The sequence below is a fragment of the Camarhynchus parvulus genome, chromosome 2 (assembly GCF_901933205.1).
Source record: "Camarhynchus parvulus chromosome 2, STF_HiC, whole genome shotgun sequence".
Lineage (NCBI taxonomy): Eukaryota > Metazoa > Chordata > Aves > Passeriformes > Thraupidae > Camarhynchus > Camarhynchus parvulus.
The window spans coordinates 62,052,410-62,070,826 of record NC_044572.1 but is presented as its reverse complement, the minus strand read 5'-3'; the positions used below and the strand labels follow the sequence as shown (position 1 = coordinate 62,070,826).

At 37.3% G+C, this 18,417-nt stretch overlaps 1 protein-coding gene across 2 annotated transcripts in view; it reads left to right on the top strand.

Moving 5' to 3' along the window:
* The window catches only part of KDM1B (lysine demethylase 1B), a 25,987-nt gene extending 7,570 nt beyond the window's left edge, over positions 1-18,417 (top strand). For both annotated transcript variants that reach the window (XM_030943599.1, XM_030943600.1), the window contains exons 8-22: positions 973-1,011; positions 2,130-2,334; positions 3,426-3,610; positions 4,589-4,765; positions 5,658-5,732; positions 6,306-6,443; positions 7,904-8,075; positions 8,902-9,029; positions 10,463-10,594; positions 10,983-11,057; positions 11,926-12,042; positions 12,896-13,021; positions 14,500-14,622; positions 16,553-16,705; positions 17,264-18,417. In XM_030943599.1, the coding sequence (XP_030799459.1) occupies positions 973-1,011; positions 2,130-2,334; positions 3,426-3,610; positions 4,589-4,765; positions 5,658-5,732; positions 6,306-6,443; positions 7,904-8,075; positions 8,902-9,029; positions 10,463-10,594; positions 10,983-11,057; positions 11,926-12,042; positions 12,896-13,021; positions 14,500-14,622; positions 16,553-16,705; positions 17,264-17,347 (1,929 nt within the window). In that variant the 3' untranslated portion in view covers positions 17,348-18,417. The remainder of the gene's footprint in view (positions 1-972; positions 1,012-2,129; positions 2,335-3,425; positions 3,611-4,588; positions 4,766-5,657; positions 5,733-6,305; positions 6,444-7,903; positions 8,076-8,901; positions 9,030-10,462; positions 10,595-10,982; positions 11,058-11,925; positions 12,043-12,895; positions 13,022-14,499; positions 14,623-16,552; positions 16,706-17,263) is intronic.

Below are 18,417 nucleotides of genomic sequence, written 5' to 3'. Positions count from 1 at the left end.
TTGCTCATATTGAAACTTAACAAATTGGGATTTCTTGTTTGCAGAAATTAATTTCTTCTTGCTTGCTGCTCAGTGTCTCTAATGTCAAAATGAAAGTCTGATGGCCTGAAGAGCTACACAGTGCCAGGCTTACATGCTGCTTGGAATTTTTGTTTTCTGTCAAGAAGTGTCAAGAAAGAAGTATCTGAAATATCTTTGTCTGCACAGTCAATTGTAAAGTCCTTCAGCTAGGGGATTATTATCAGGATGTAAAAATAGAAATACACCAAATTTCCCATTTCAGTTTTGTGTGGCCTTTTTTCATAATTGAGGAAAGCATTTGAAAAGCTCAATGCGCTTTTCCTAATTGCTATCAAGTCTGTCATGAAGCTTTACATAAGAAGTTTCAGCTTTGGCATGAAGATAACTCCTCAAATTTGAAAGAGTCCTTAAAGTGCCATAGAATCTGTATGGCACTTATAACGTGAAAAAACATAACGTGAAAATAGTGACCATATGAAAACATGAAGGGTCAACATTTAATTTTGAAACTCTATGATAAAGATACTCTTAAAATAAATAAGAAACTCTCTTTTATAGTCTAGACTAGAAGAGTTGCTCTGGAAAAATGTGGGCTATTTCCAGAATTTTTCTATAAAATTCTGTTGTATTTTTCTGAATTTGTTTCAGTGTTCTATCCCATTTTATGGAATAGGATGTATATTTTAATGTCTGATCAGTAGAAACTTACTTAACAAATGAGAAACATTTTTTAGAGTGCTTTTGCTTTATGGTGTGCTGTGTTTTTAACCTACACATTTCTCTACCTCTTTTTTTTTAACATTCATGTATACTACAGAAGGTTAACACTAAGCACTTTTAAATGTTGGGGTTTTTTTAATTTAGAGAATTATGCCATAGAAAATTATTTTGCTATATACTTAAGTTTTTCCATACAACTTAAGAATAGCTCTCATAGCCTTTTTCTTTCAGACTGAGGGCTCAGACCAATGTTCCATGCCTGAGGACTTGGTGAGTAGTGGCTGTCCCTCCTCATTTGTCCTAAAATATGAAAGCAATCTTAAAGCATGGCATATTTATTTCCTTTTTTATTTTGCTTTTTTGACCAATTATGTCAGTATTTATGCATTTTGCTCAGGAAATTGAGAAACACTATTTGCAACAGAGCCTAGGGCCTTTTGTTTTCTCATATTTTTCCTCTTTTCCCTTACCATACTAAGTAGCTTTCAAGTGGTTTGTGGTGTCCTTTAGTCATGGCCTGTGCCTCAAAGTTTACTCCTAATTCTCATTTTTGATCAGGCAAAATAGTATTCAGTTGCCAGCTTTCAAGTAAAATTTCCCATCCTAAAATTTTCTCATCTTTCAGGTGGTTTCTATCTTTAGTCAAGCTAGTCTCACTTTTTTGAAGACTGCAAGAGAGCACCTAAGCATGTGTTCTGTCCTCTCCCTTGCAATACAAAATGTACATACAAGACGTATGTTGGTGTTTCAAAGGGTTTGTGGTCATGTGACGCTGCATTTCTGATTTCATACAAACTTTTGTTCAATAAGCCATGTTCACAAGTGTACCTGAGGTACTTCTATGTGTTCTACAGGGTACTTCTACAGGGAACACATTCAAGCTTATTGTTGACTCTTGTAGAAGCTTTGTGGCTTTGTTTCCCTAATGCATGTCTGACTTCTAAATTAAGGGTGAATCATTAGTGCTTCTTAGGGTTCTAGGAGGTCTTTGATGGGGATAGCAGAATCTAAATTAAATTAATCAGTTAGTGTGGACTTAGTTCTAGGTTCAGATTTCTGGATGCATAAGTGACTGTAAATGTTTTATAAAGGGCCTGATAAGGCATAGATGTGTTGTTATGGGATGTCTCATTTTTTTGCTTTCCACATGGTGTGGAGTTTATGAAGTTTCAGCTCCATATCTGAGATCAGTACTACAGGTTTTCTGTGTCAGGCTGAGGATGGGGAAAGAGGGAGAGAAAATGTCTTTATGACTTGCAATTCTGACATTCTAGTGCTTTTTGGTCTCATTTTTGGAGGGAGGGGGGAAATTGGTTAATTTTCCAACGTTTTTGAAGTACTGACATGTTCTCTTCTCCCCACTTTCCTTCACTTCTCCGCTTGGCCAGAGAGTGGCTGAAGTTTCAGACCATTGGTGGTACTCCATGCTCATACTCCCTCCTTTGCTGAAAGACAGTGTGGCAGCTCCCTTTCTAGCTGCATATTATCCAGACTGCGTGGGCATGAGTCCATCCTGTACCAGCACTAATCGGTCACCTGGTGAATCCAACCTTGTGAAGTTAGAGCACCTAAAGAGCGTGCCTAATGTGACTGGTAAGGGCCATCTGCAGGGCTCTGTTGCTTAAATAGGTGTGAATACATTTTGTCCGATAACTGAGTTTATTAGGCACATTAATTCCTCTGACTCAGCACACTGGTTCTGTTCTCAGCACTAAAACACAGTCTCTCTGTGACTGTCTCTGTCGTTTGATGCCATTTGCTTGTTTGTAAGATAAAGGTAATACATTTCTTACAGCTTTTCCTCAGGGAGCAAGCACAGACTGCAGAGGCTTCCTGTGTGCCACTGCCATTTGTGTACAGAAACAAGAAATTACCATGTGGGTACTTAAAGACTGTTTGCATTCTTAAGGAAATGAAGATTTGTCAAAAAACCCTAGGATTCTGCTAATTTTTATATCATGGATCTTTGGGGCTTTGAAGAAAAGAAATGGATTTCTTAAGGCATTCAGATTCTGTTTAGGTTTCTTTTTTTTGCTAGTGACAGCCTGGGAGTGCAGATTGGCAGAACAGGCCAAGGATAGAGAAAGGTAATTCAGGATTGTCATACTGATCTCAGAGAGAGTGCTTTGAGGAAATTTCAGCTTATGTGTTGTCTTAGCAGGCTTTTTTCTCCTTAGGTACTGAAAATAAATCTGTTCATATGTTCAACAGATGTTATATCTGCTTAACAGAAAACTTCATTACAAAGAGCTTCCAATACCAAACATGGAAGATGAATAATTATTACTCCCTCTGGGCAGTATTGGGTGTTGAAGAAGAAAGGAGTTCAGAGTACTGCTTGAGTCTGTACAGTGATGCTAGTCCTCACACTTGAATTTAGATCCTACTCCTTGTTGGGCTCCTCATGGCATTGGAGTGCCATGAAAAGTGACTGTTTCTTTGACAAAAATTCAGCTCTGATAGGTCCAAGGCGTACCCGTGAGGCAGCAGGACAATAATTAATGCACAGCCTAGAGGGCAGGAGGGAGGAGAGCCATGTAAATGAAGTCATTATGGAGGCTCCTAGAGGCTGGAAAGCTTCCTTACTTGTTATCTGTGTGAGGTCAGTGGATTGTTTTAGAGGGAGAAGGACATGATGAAGATATGATGGAGTATGACTAATTCCTGGTGTGTTCTTTATGCAGTTGCAGGCATGAACAAGTATTTCCAGCCTTTTTACCAGCCCAATGAATGTGGGAAAGCACTCTGTGTGAGGCCAGATGTCATGGAACTGGATGAGCTCTATGAGTTCCCAGAATATTCACGAGACCCTACCATGTACCTGGCATTGAGAAACTTGATTTTGGCTTTGTGGTACACAAACTGCAAGGTAAGAGATGATGATAATTAATTTGTTTGTTTAAAAATAATAGCAGCTTTTCTGGTATGGGGACTCCTTGGATGTCTCCTTATGCACCCATATTTGGGTTGAATTTTCATGGGAGAAAAATTGCTCCCATGTTTTTGAAAGTCCATTCTAAGATTGGCTGGGTTTTGCGGACTTGTTGGGGTTGAGTTTTTCTTTCCCCTTTTCCCCTTCCTTTTCCCCTTTTCCTTTTTCCCCCTTTTCCCCCTTTCCCCCTTTTCCCCTTTTCCTATCCCTTCCCTGCATAGGAGCTTCTTCTGCAATAAAAATCAAAAGTTTTAAAATTATTATCACTCTACAGTGCTTGCCCAGCTATTAACTTTTTAAAGGGATGCTTGAACACATCTAAACAGTGTTTTGTGGTGTTTTATTATTTAAATTTTTTTTAACCTGATTGTTGGACAGGGAAGTGATTGTCTTTTTGTTTAGGCTAAGCCTATGGCACTGCCTTCAGTAGAACTCCTGAAGTTTCACATACCAATGCTTTCTGATATGGATGTCTGCATTTATGTGAAAGGTTTTGGATATTAATCTCCTTTTCCTTCAGAATATTTTGGAATGGATTTTACTGGAATGCCATTGTGAACATTGCCACCATGTAGATTCATTTTGTAAATGGGAATCTGCATCAATACCTGTACTAATGGAACACTAATGCTTCCTGTACTAATGGAACACACCATGGAGTTATCAAAAGTCTCTTGTAGACTCATTTGGTTCTATTCCATGCTAATCTTACTTAATAAATTGTTACCATACTGTGTAAAGCTCTCTAACAAGAAATTTCCACAAAAATTCTTTGGTGGAAATTCTAAAATGATCTCAGAAGCCTGAGGCGTGATTTTTTTACCATTTGGTTTACAGTTTAAATATGATGTAAATGTATGAATAAATGGACTATTCAAAAATCAACAATTTCTATTCTTCATTTCTCCTTTGCAGGAGGCTCTCACCCCTCAAAAATGTATCCATCATATAATTGTTCGGGGGCTTGTGCGGATCCGCTGTGTTCAGGAAATGGAGAGGATCCTGTATTTTATGACAAGGAAAGGGTTAATTAATACAGGGATTTTGTCAGTCAATTCTGACCAGTACCTTCTTCCTAAGGAATACCACAATGTAAGTTGCTGTGATAATCTCTATGTTATTAGTGCTATAAAACTACATGGTGCATGCAATAATTTTTTTGGTTCTGGATTTTTGGCTCATTTACATAAATGGATGGGATGATAGGTAAAATTACATCTAAAACCTAATATATGGAAAGTTTTGAACATTGTTCTCTTATGCCTTCAATGGGTACAGAAACTACATCAATGAGACTCCTTCCAAAAAAGATTTTTTTCCCCACTAAAATCTATGGAGTTCATTCCCATGGGTTTGTGTTTTCAATGTGCTGTTCAAATGGATGGGAACTGTGTGAAAAATATACAGATTCTGTGGCTCCTATAATACACCTCTGCTTCCATAGGCGAGGAAACTGCTATTCCATGTTGGTTTGCAAGAACTGTGATTAAGAGGGAAGATGTTTATGACTAGAAAGTTGTTAGCACCCAAAGCTTATTAAATTACTGTATTCTGTAAAAGGGTATCTCCTAGAAATTGTAAGTCATGTTTGGAAAGTGTATTTGTAGATGTTTTTCATTTATAAAATAGTTTTTACTGGTCAACCAATCTATGATTGAAATCTTTACAAGATGAGTATGTTTCTTGTCTGATAATTCAATTAGATTCCTACTCTTGTAACTTCTTGTTCTTCAGCTCTTTCTGTTAAAAAAACCTGAGGCATCTTCTTTTGAAGTCCTTAAAAACTTTAACTATTTTCAAAGCTACCGCTGATCTTTTTTCTATATTAAATGCACTGCCATCTTTAAAAGTTATCACAGATTACTTTAGATGACAAGAGAGCCTAGACTTCTACAAACATTTTTACCTTTAGCAAATGAGAGTGAAATTACAATTTCTATTTTATTTCTAACTGTTTTTATTTAAATACTTTAATATTTTTTAGAAATCTGTCATTATTGTTGGGGCTGGTGCAGCAGGATTAGCAGCAGCCCGACAACTGCACAACTTTGGAATTAAGGTAAGAAGCTTTAGAGTACATTACTTAAAGAAATCAGACTTGCTCTCATTGAAGAGTGTTGTTCATCAGAAAGAAAAAGCCTACATTCTTGTTACAAACATGTATGTACAGGGCACCCTAATTAATCTGGGGTTTTACTGAGTAAACCTGCTGTTTAAAACCAGCATTTATTTGTATCTAAAATTAAACAGTATGCAGCATATATTTTATACAGACACTGCACACAGATCATTGTGTTCAATAGCCTGTAGCATGCCTTAAACTCCAATTTTGGGATTTCCAGAATAAATCTCCAGCTTTTTTAAAAAGAAGGCTTATTTTTGTTCAGCTTGTTTCTAAAGTAAAAGTTATTTTATATGTGTATATCCCAAAGTGTAACCTTTCTAAGATGATTTAAATGCATAAATTAACTACAAATAATCCAGAAATGAAAAAAAGTGTTAAGATTGCTAATATTGCTGGATTGGCTCGGGGTTTTATTTTTGTGTTTTGTTTTCTCCTTTGCTCTGGAGTTGAACGGATATGTTTAATAGAATTAAATCTTGCAATTTACTAAGCTGCACTTTGCCACAGGTCATTGTTTTAGAAGCTAAAGACAGAATTGGTGGCCGAGTGTGGGATGACAAGACATTCACAGGAGTCACTGTTGGAAGAGGTGCACAAATCGTCAATGGATGTGTCAATAACCCAATGGCACTAATGTGTGAGCAAGTGGGTTCCTGCAGTGGTCATGATTATCACTAGTGAAAAACTTGTTAAAGCCAGCCTCAGATGGCTGGGTAAGGGTGGGAGTCCTTTTCTTGTGACATGATTAAAATCCTGTTCTGCATTGTAAGTAAACCCCACATTGCTAATATATCTTTGATAACAGTTGGGAACGGAGAAGGGCTCTAGAATGGTTTCAGGGACATTATGTAAAGAAAAGCAAGGTGGCTCCAGCTTCAGAACCAGAGGAAACCACTTTTTTCCTCTTTTCTACAGGTAGTAACATAAAAAGCCCCAGCATCTTTCCTTAGGGCTGGGAAAGGCTTTACTGTGGGAGGCTACTGCTTTTGTGATGGATTTGCCTTTGCTGCCTCTCGATATTTCTAGTAAAATTCTGCTCTAGTTAAGATCAACATGTCTAACAATTAAATTGCTACTGATGCAAACATGCTGCAGTTCAATTTCTTTAAAAATTCTTATTACTTGCTAGTTTGGTTTTGGTTTTTTGGAGGTAGGAATCTGAATTTCTCCATGTGGAATCTGAGTATGGGTTTTCCTCAGAGACACGTGCAAATCCAGCCATGCCATTTTAATTGTTAATGCCCTGTAGTGCCATGAAGAAATTCTGTTTTTTTAAAAGAATCATGTTTTATTTATGAAATGGGGAACAGTGACTTCTGGATACACTTTAGAAACTCATCCCTTTGTGGTCATTTAATGTAATTTTTCATTGAAAGTTCAGCTGTATCTCAAGATATGCAGTGGTGACCAACAGCCTAGAGAAGGTTATGCGAAAAACACTGGAGCATGTCCTAAGTAAAAAGCCCCTAGGAAGAAATTAGCACTGTATTTGTGCTATTTTGTCTGGATTGACTCTGTACACTTCAAAACCATCTTTATTTCAGTTTAGCTCTGTTGTGTTTTCAATGCAGGTTGGACAAACAAAGCAAGGTTTAATTCCAAATAATTTCTTTCTTTGCTTGGTGGTTAATAACATTGGTGGTTAACTGGCAAGCAGTATCTTGTCAATTTCTGAATTCAGGGAACTGTTTGGGCCTCAGACACCAGAAAGTCGTAGAAAGTAACTGATTTTAATTGTGACTTAGAAAATAAATTGAGGTAGAAATAAAGGAGACTGGTTCATCATGTTTGATTACCAGACTAAATTTCTGTACTGCAACTTTCCCTTGCCTGACAGGACAATTCCAGAGAAAGTTTCTTTGAATCCCCAGTAAAGGAAAGGATGGAAAAGTGGGAAAAAACCAATTTGTGGACAATTAACAGATAGAAGGATTGTTGATATTCCAGTTTGAAGAGAGCAAGAGTTACTCTGACTAAAGTTGTTGATGTTTTTTAAATGGTATCACTTAAATGTGAGGCACTCACCTTAGGTTAAGTAACTTTGAGTGGGCTGGGTGCTGTAGTTTTCCATACTTAAAAAAGCAATAAAATGTCTTTTTCTTAAGCTTGGCATTAAAATGCACAAACTAGGGGAGAAATGTGACTTGATCCAGGAAGGTGGAAGGATAACAGATCCCACTATTGATAAACGTATGGACTTTCATTTCAATGCCATCCTAGATGTCGTCTCTGAGTGGAGAAAAGATAAAACCCAACATCAAGATGTTCCTCTTGGTGGTAAGTGAGACATGTATTGTAAACGTGAGACATGTATTGAAGATGTTGGCTGTGTTCATAAAGTTCTATATTAAATTGGCTGTTACATCAGATGATTTTATAAGTTTGTGGCTGTCCATCTGACCTTAAATCCAATAGGTATTTCTGATATTGTATCTTGTTTTCGTGAGGTAGCTTTTTCAGTATAACTAGTTTCACTAGCAGTTCCAAAGACTTGCTTCTGGCTGAAGCAGGCCATGCTAGACTTAGCTCTTATATTTTTTGACTAATCTGCCTAAAAAAGAGCCTGATCAAAGCCTTCTGCTGGCAAGAATAGTCCCATCTCCATTGGTAACACCTCCCACCACACTCACAGCTTGCAAACTCAACAGCAAAAAATAAACTTGTTCAGAAATGTCTGCCTCCAAATCTCTTCAGCATGGATTCTGTGAGACAGAATTAGTAACTCCTATGTTCTTCAGTGAACCCTAGATCAAATTTCTCAGTTCTTTGATACTGTAAAAATTAATCAGGATTTATTTGCAAAGATCCTCCATTATCTTAAAGTGTATTTTACCTGAAATCTTCAACTCTACATTCATGATTGCTAAACAATTCATTTCTCTCCTGTCTCACTCAGAAACCTGTGAGTAAAGAACAAAGTTATACTCTATCAGTGAAAAGATCTTGTGGTTTTGCTTTTTTTTTTTCTATGAGAAGAAAAGCATCTTGGTACAAATTAGCTATAAGCATGAAAATCTTGTGATCCAGGGAACAGCATGTTGAAATGCAGTAGCACTTCTGACAAATTGTCATATATTCTTATTTTAAATGTGTTCTTTCACAGAAAAAATACAAGAGATCTATAAAGCCTTTATTCAGGAGTCTGGTATCCAGTTCAGTGAGCTGGAAGAAAAAGTACTGCAGTTCCATCTCAGTAATTTGGAATATGCCTGCGGCAGCAATCTCTCTCAGGTGAGTTTTGACAGCTGTGTTCTGAAGGGACTGAGCTTCACAGGAGACAGAGTCAGAAGTAACATTGAGAAATCACCTGATGCATTCTATGGCCCTAGAGGAAGAATCAGCTATCCTGACTATTCCTACGCGCATAACCTGTTGTTTGAAAGCACTGAGACACTGACTGCAGCACTGCCTGATTTAATCTGATGGGAGCTCCTGATGTGCTTCCAGTGAGATGCTCTTTAAGTATAAGTTGAGAGTAGATGGTTAGAAGGGAGCTGGGCATTTTGCTGAGATGCTGGGTGATAGGATTCACAGGACAGTTACTCCTCCTCAGATGCTGGGTGTGACTTCTGCTTCTCAGCTCTGTTCAGAAACGGAGGTATTTCTCTACCCTGCTATGTATCTTGAGAATAAAGGCATTTGACTCCTGAAATGTTCCAACCTGCTGGTGGTGAGCCCCAGTTCACCACTCCTAGGTACTCTCTTGGCTGCCCTCCTGACTTCAGTTTCAGCCAGGCAGCTCCAGGAAATACAAAAGTATCATGTTGTTGGCAGTGCATTGTTTACTCGGTCCTGTTGCTACGTTTAAAGACATTTAGTGTCAATTGTACTACAGCAGTGGGACAGCTGACTGGTATGTGTAGATGCACAAATCTGAACTGAGAAGCACACAAGAACATAACAAAAATCTGCAAGACAATGCTATACCAGAGCAATCACTGGAAAATATTTTGATAAGTCAAATTTTCATATTCCATGAGTGCCCAGGGGAATTAAGAAAGATGCAAAAATCTACTTTACCTTAAATTTAAAAATCAAAATATGATTGATTTTATGCATCTGCAATTATAGGAATTGGCATCTGAATAGTAGTTTGAGAATTGTTTCAGATTTTTCACTGCCAAATGGCAATTGCTTAGTGCAATAACTGTTTTATTAACTATAAGGTTGCAGGGGTTGGAGGACAAGGTCAATGAAAGGTATCATGGAACAACCTCCAAAATGACAGAATAATTCCATCAAGTTGGGTTTTTTGGTGTCTTATTTTCCTCTTTATGTTGGGAAATAAGCTATTTCTATTTTTATATGAAGTCCTAAGGCTGTAAAATTTGATTACTTTGCTAGATACAGTCAACTGAAATAAATACACTGCAATTCCCTCGGATTTTTGTACTATTTTCCCTGTTTTCTCTGCTAAGCAGAACCATAAATTCCCTGCTAGTGACCAACCCATGTTATGACTTTTCTTAATCCAGCAATTCATATGTTATAGCATTAGGTAAATAAGCATTTTGATTTTGTCAGCATTGCCATGAATTCTGGTGATAAACTTTTTTTTTTCCCAGTTGCAAAGGGGCTAGGGTGGTTTCTTCTAAAGTGTGGAACTTCTCATAGTACCCATGTCCCCTCACCAGTAGAAACAGCCAGTTATGTTCTGTCCACAGGTATCTGCACGCTCATGGGACCACAATGAATTTTTTGCCCAGTTTGCTGGAGATCACACTCTCCTAACAGTGGGATATTCAACTGTGATCGATAAGTTGGCAGAAGGGCTGGACATCCGGCTGAATTTCCCAGTGAGTCTGGAAAACATTGATGCAGTGCCTGTCTTGGATTGCTTTGAAACACCCAGTCATGTATTTATATTCTTTGGGACCAGGCAAATCTGTGCCTATGACTGTTTCAATTTGTCTTTAAAAAGAACCAAGAGGACAATTTCAACATTTCTGAAATTCTCTCTGAGGACTATCAGTACCTAAATATTATTATATGATCTTACATGTTAGAATCATGATGATTTTTCTTTTTCATCTTCATGAAGGCTATTTTTTGTCTTTCAGATTTTCTCTGGAAATTAGTGTTATTCACTTTCTAGATTGCTGACAAGTGCTATTTTAGCTATTCTTGCTGGAATTTGCATTGCATATGTACATTTTGTCATACACTCAATGTGTCTTTCAATAGGTTCAGAGTATTGACTATTCTGGTGAAGAAGTGCAGATCACTACTGCAGATGGAACAGTGTGGACAACACAAAAGGTACCAAGTATACTTCAAGACTAAGAATTTTAGAGAACACACAGTACATGTCTGGTTTTTTCTTTCTCTCAGAATACTATTTAGTCCATTTTCTCCCCATTCAAAGATAAATACTCATGTATTTTAGTGGCCTTTATTAGGGTATCCTAGAGCCTAATTTTTGGTGAGCATGTTTGAGATTTCAGTATGAGTTGACTTGAAAAACTAAGGACTATAAAGGGTAGTACTAAAAATGTGAAGCAAATAGATTTTTATCTGGTCTTTGAAGTGACATTTATGTTATTTAGTTCCATTCCCTGCTCAGCTTTACCCCCCTTAGCATGTGTATCATGTTAAAATTTCAAGATTTGACAACCCCTATTTCTCAATCTCTCTTATTCCTTGTATCCCCACCTTCTTCATGCTGAGTAATTCAGCTTTCAGTAATTTTTAAAATGAGACTTGATAAAGATTGGATTGACATCAACAGTGTTACTGAGTGTATTTTAAAGAGAAGGAATCTCTAAAGGAATTCAAACCAAACCAAATCACTGACTTTCTATCTCTCATTTCACACAGACAGTTTAGTTAATCTGAGAGCCATTGACATAATTTACTGAAGTATTGGTAGCATGGTTAGCCACTGTGATACAAGCAGTTCACCAGACTACGACTTAAAATTAGTGAACTGTGGGTTCTGTTCTCACCTGAATGTAAGGCATGTGTTTCCCATTAATGGGAACTAAAACCAGACACTAATCTAGAAATGTCTGGCTCATTATTATGCTGCATCCTACTAGCATAATCCAAGATAGTTAGGAGGATGTTGTGATGCTTAAGTACTGTATTCAGGTCTCGGTACTGTTGTGATTGTAGCTATTTCTTTCAGGTATTGGTGACTGTACCCCTGGCCCTTCTTCAGAAAAATGCCATTCAGTTTAATCCTCCACTGTCAGAAAAAAAAATTAAAGCCATTAATAGTTTGGGAGCGGGAGTCATTGAGAAAGTAAGTGATTTTGTATTATCTTCAATTTTCTTTTCATAGAAACATTGGTTGTTCTGTCCCTGCTGCTTTTGCAGTGTATTTATCAGGGTTTATGATGCATAAACATACATTTATATTTTACTTGTATACAGTAGCCCAGGAGAGCAAAATATTATCGGTCATCACATGTATTTCTGCTTCTTAGATTTCACACCTTAATGGCAGTTTTAAAGAAACTGTTTGCAGCAGAATTTCATGGCGTAAATATTTTGTTATTAATTTAGATTCATGGTGGTCCTGGATCTTTCAGAATTCCAATAATGTGTTTATTTCAGGTCATTTTAACCTAGTAAATTCATAAAGTATTTGCGAAGAATACTGCAAGTTGTGTGTTGGACCAGTGTAAAATCTCCTACCCTTTCCCAATACAAAAACACAGCCTCTCCTGAAAAGCTCCCCAGTAAGATGTGTGCTTAGAACAAAACAGTAACAAAGTAATGCTAGAAACAGGATTATGACAATGTTGAAATTTAAAGACAATATTAAGATACTCCAAATACAGGATGCCGCTCATTTAAGTTATACATTAGGTTTAAAAAAAAATCAGCCAAATTACTTGAGCATTTCACACAATTACTTCCATTGTGGATTTGATATTCTGTGCATTTGCAATTTATGACATCAGCATTTTTTTTTCTTTGCCTGTCCCCCTTGGAGGACAGGTTCATTTGTTCTCTGTTGAGACCCATTCATAGGAAGAGCTGTGTCTAAATGAGTGGAAACAGGAAAATGCGTTAGAAGAACATATACCATATCCTCTTATGAATTTTGTGGTATGAAATGCTTAAATTCCATTTTTTTCATATCTTTCTAGATCGCCTTGCAGTTTCCATATAGATTTTGGGACAGTAAAATTCAAGGAGCTGATTTTTTTGGTCATGTTCCACCTAATTCCAGCCAACGTGGGCTCTTTAGTGTCTTCTATGACATGGATCCAGAGGTATGATATATGCCAACAGTGTTTTCTCTTGGCCCTTCATAAATTCAGTTTGAAATCTAGGTGTAATAATTACTAAACAACAAAATTTTTCTTCTTTCCCCCCCCCCCCCCATCTGCAGCTATTAAAAGTAGTGGAAGAAGCAGTGTTATTTATCTAGATAAAGCTCATCAATATTTTGTTGTAATAAATGGGAATGTTTTCCATTGTTCAGATACAGACTAATATACAAGCAAGTACATTCTCAATCTCTACTGAAGACAAGTCTGTAATACTTTACTATAAACCTGCTAATGTGGGAAAAAGGCTACTAGTCACTTCCAGTTTAGGACTCTGTCTCCTTATTAAATCAGCTAAAAATTCAGTTTAAATGATCATGCTGACTTACTAATGCTTACTACTGGCTTGCAGTAGTCTGAATAACTATTTGGAATAGCAGAAGAAAAGATAAACACCAAGTTCTGCGTGAAACTGAGATCTGTAGGGTCAGTTTCATACTCATGAATTTCAAAGCAAATTGAAACCACTGCATTGACATCACGTTTCTCTTCCCTGCCAGTTCCAAGCAGATACATTACACATTTACGTTGTACCTCTTCATACTTTTACAACAGCTGCTGCTTACTGCTTGGTAGCAATTAAAAGGCCATTTTGTAACCTGATGTCTTACTCCAAAAGGAGACCATCCTGTGACGTTTGTGCTCTGTTACTGCCTGATTTGTGCCCATATACAACTTTGCTTAAATGACTTCTCTCCAGTACTCTTAAGCTCATGCTACAAGAGGTTCAGTGTGCTGGTGCTGTCCAGACACCCTACATATAATGCTTAATTTTCTTGATAGCTATTCTCTACTAATTATCAAAGTCAGTAACAGAAGAATTATTCCCTCTCATGAGGAAGAGAGGCAGAGTGCTTTAAAGGCACTCAGAACCTGTGTGCTCTTCCCTGCTCACCAATTCACCTCTAAAATTTCTGCATGGTAGCAGATGTCATCAGGTGGAAGGAAATACCAGTAGACATGACCTTTCATTTCTTGGTCCAAAAGCTGCTGGTCAGAACGTAGTATTGGTCTAATAAAAAGCACATCTAACTAGTATTTAAATAGACTCTCTCTGTCACCACATTATGGAAATGGAGTACAGCTGAGGTGAAAGTTTGGCACAAAACTGAAGCTTAAGAGGGTCACAAAGAATAACACTATCAGTGTAATTCTTTTGGGGTACAGCCTTTAAGTAGGCAGATAGGAAGTTTTCAGTGAATTCAACAAGTAGTAAAAGAGGCTGACTGTAACAGATCTGTGAACAAGACATCAGAAGATGTAGTAATTTGAGCATAATTACTGTAGAATATGCATCCTTTGTTCCAAGGAGTCAAACCCACTTTTCTCTAGAGCAACAGTTGCTTTGCAGCTGGAAATATCTTTGCAATACCAATTAAAAGAGACTGTTTATGAAATACTTAATAAGCTCTTGTTTTTAGGGCAAAGAAAGCATTTTAATGTCAGTGGTCACCGGAGATGCTGTGACAACCATTAAGAATTTAGATGATCAACAAGTACTGCAACAGTGTATGACTGTACTCCGAGAGCTGTTTAAGGAGCAGGTAAGAGAAGTGAGCCTCTTCCATTAAGACATGAATTAACTTGTCACCAGAATAAAAGCTTTCAAATGTAGTCCTTCATGATGTATAGTCAGACCTTTGACATTTAAAACAATTATTTTCTTGTCAGTTTCAAGGAATAGGTTTTGAGACATACTAAAAATCACAATTTTTGGTCTTTTGTGTGAAAAATGTATATTGAAATACCTTAGATCTCTCTGAAGGACAGCAGTATATAACTGAAAAATAGAAATGAACTACCATCCTTTAAAATGCTTTTAAAAAGCAAAATTGATTAAAAGTAGTACTTCAGGCAGGTAACACAAAACATACTTCTTACTTAGTTGTCACTTTTTTTCTGGTCATCACCACTTCTAATATATAGTAAGATCTTTAAGCTAGATGAATTTGATTGATTTCTGCCTTCTGCCATGCCAAGGCAACTGAAATTACAACACCCCCAAACCAATCCAATCCATTTCTCTTCTACTAACTAACAACCCGTTATCAGCTGTCTTGGGATGGAGGTATGGGCAAAATGATCTAGCAAGGGCCCTACATCCTGCATGTAAAAAAACCCTAGATAAAAGTTTCTACCTTTTTTTCTTCCCCCAGGTCATCATTAGGATGAAAACTAATCGGAAAATCAGGAAAATTTAGGGCAAACAAAACACTATCACTTAGCAATGTTATTTGCATTCCACTCTAGAGACAATAATGCCTCAATTGATTTACTTCAAACAGTTAGATCCCCAGGAATGATTGTGTTCAGGGGTGATCTCTCAAGTTTTACTGATGGTTCAAATGTTGGGATTAATGATCTTGGAAGAACTTCAGTATCTGAAAGTTCAACTATTCCTAGAAACATGGGCTAGGTAATGGCTTTATTGTTACAAGAACCACATGCAGTGGAAGTTCACATACCTGTATCTTGATCTCATGAAAATGCAGCAAATGGGTCTTTGGTTTCAGTGCCACTCTGGTCCAGAAGAGTGAATTTCATGGCTGTCCCCATGCTTTACAGCAGTGGTGAATTTCAGTCACCTGAGGACGATGCAGTGGGATTTTTCAAAGACAAAATAGCTTCAGGGGTGTACCAGAGCTACTTCTGGGACGTCCATACAACTTGTCATATTTGGCTGCTCCTTGTTTTCATCATTTGAGCTTGAGTTTCTCATGTGCTGCCTGAATGGAATTTATCTGTGGATAGCAGACCTTGTGCAAGAGGCAAGCAGAGCTGGCTTTGTTTACTTGTCCTGAGCTCCTCCAGAGTAAGACACAGCTGTAGTTGACTAAGCCTTCATACAAGTGTTACTCAGGCTCTTTTTGGTAGAAATCTGTGGAATTTGCATGCTGCAGTTGGACAAAGAATACACAGTATTACTTGTCATGGCTCAGCCAGACGCTGACTTCCTGGTTTTTGTTTTCTCCCTGAACCTAGTTTTCAAGACAGCTCATTTTCTGATCTTGGATAAATTATCTTATTGATCCATTGGAATAAAATTATCTCCAAAATGAAAATTGAATTTTGAGATTTAACAAGCTAGATGTAACAAGCATTATGCCTAACCAAGACAAAAATTGCTTACATTATACATATGTACATGCTGAATATCAGTATTGCATTTGTTTACAAGAGTATGTGTATATTAAGGGGATTTTTTTTTCTCGTGTACTTATAGGTGTATTACAACATGCAGATCTGTTGCATTCAGAATAGTGCAGCTGTGGTGTTTCAGGCATCAGGCGAGTCTAGCAAACAAAATTATTTTGTTACTGTAATAAAAAAAAAAAGAATTTAATTCTGGAATGTGATCTAATCTGTATCTTAATAATACTAAATACTCCAAAGATGACTAGAAACTGTTTGAGAAAAAGCTGTGCAATTCTGAGGTTTTCTTTGCAGTGCTTAACTTCTGTTTTGGTTATGTAGGAGGTTCCTGAGCCAGTGAAGTTTTTTGTGACTCGATGGAGCAATGACCCTTGGCTGCAGATGGCGTACAGCTTTGTGAAAACCGGGGGCAGCGGTGAAGCTTATGACATGATAGCTGAAGACATACAAGGAAAAGTTTTTTTTGCTGGTGAGGTAAGTATCTTTGCTACCATTGATTAAAGTTACTGGGAGCAGTTTCTTATGGAAGATCATCTCTTGTTATCCAACACCATTAATGTAGAGGTAGTATATAAATATTGTTATATAAATATGCTAGTAATTCTTGACACAGAATTCTCTCTATTCGTATCATTACTGAGCATGGGAAGTCTGCCAAATATTCCAGGTCACAAGTAAAATGAAATTTTAGTCAAATTGTCTGTTACTCCACTTGTGGGTAACATAACAAATGCACTATGGTAGTGTAGGATGCATTCTGTACTGGGGCAGAACTTAACCTGCCCCACTAAAGTGCAGATAGTAGAACACGCTGCTGCTTTTGTAGCTGACTCCTTGCAAGTTTTGAAGTTGCTAAAAATCTTGAGTGTTTCCTTTAATGCTCTTTCTAATGAGTTTTCCATGGCTTTTAAAAATGTAGGTATATGCTTAAGGAAAACAAAAGTGATCTTATAAACTAAAATTTTGTACTATCACTTTTAGAAACAATTGACTTTTTTCTTTCTTTGTTTTTTTTTGTTTTTTTTGATACAGGCCACAAATAGGCACTTTCCTCAGACCGTTACAGGAGCTTACTTGAGTGGGGTTCGAGAAGCCAGCAAAATAGCAGCATTTTAAGTACTGAAATGTTGTGTTTTTAGACATATTTTTAATTGATTTCTGTGGGTAAAACTATCTTCAAGTTTCCTATTGCTGCCTTTTTCCTACGTGGTACTTGAATAGTATATGGTACCTGAAGATAAAAGTCTTCATCTTCCTTTTCCTCTTTCTCCCCCACCCCATTTTTAGGCCCTGATGATACATATTGCTGGGGGCTTTTTTCCAGCTAAGGTATTACTAGCAGGAGTGACATTGGAATCGTCAGCCACAGCTTAACTAAGAGAACTTTTGTTAAGAGTCCTCTTCTGTATGGCTCAAGTCATGCTATTGTGAACCTTCATTTCAGAAGGTCAGATTAAAACAAGACTAAGTTAACATACAGCATTAAAAATGCTGGCAGTTAGTGATGATATGGGAATTTTCCACTAACTGTGCTTCTCAGGTTGATTATGCTCATAGGAGTTCAAACTGGCTTCCAAAAGCCTGAATAGCCTAGAAAAAAATCTAGGATTAATGTAGGAAGGAACTCAACTATCACTTTTCCCACTTGCAATCAGTAACCTTTTCTATAATATTTTTTCATATTCTTAGCATCCACTAAGCGGGCTTTGGGATATGAAGTTTGTTCCTTTAAATAAGAAAGCTGGAACAGTTTACTGTGCAATCATAGAAAGGTTATTGTAGCTGATCAAAACTTGAAAAATTAACTTCTAGCTTACTTTAGAAAACTTTGAATAAGTAGCAGAGATATTTCTGTGTCGGGATCTCTAGCTGGTCAGAGTGACCCCGAGAAAAGTTCGAAAGTCTCTTTTCCCAGCCCGGCGCTTGAAGGAGTCAGGGCTCTTCATTTCTCGGTCTCAAGGTTGTTTATTTTATCTTATCTATAAAAAATTTTCTCCTGCCCTGCCGAGGTCAGCTCAGCAAGACAGTTCCAGGCACTCTCCGCCCACCCCAAGGCTGCGTCGTCTTTTGTACTACAAATTACGTATATCATATTTACTTTTACCTTCCAATACCTATCACCCATGCTAGACAGTGCACCTCTATTCTAAACCAATCCCCAAGTGCCAACATCACAGCAGAAGATG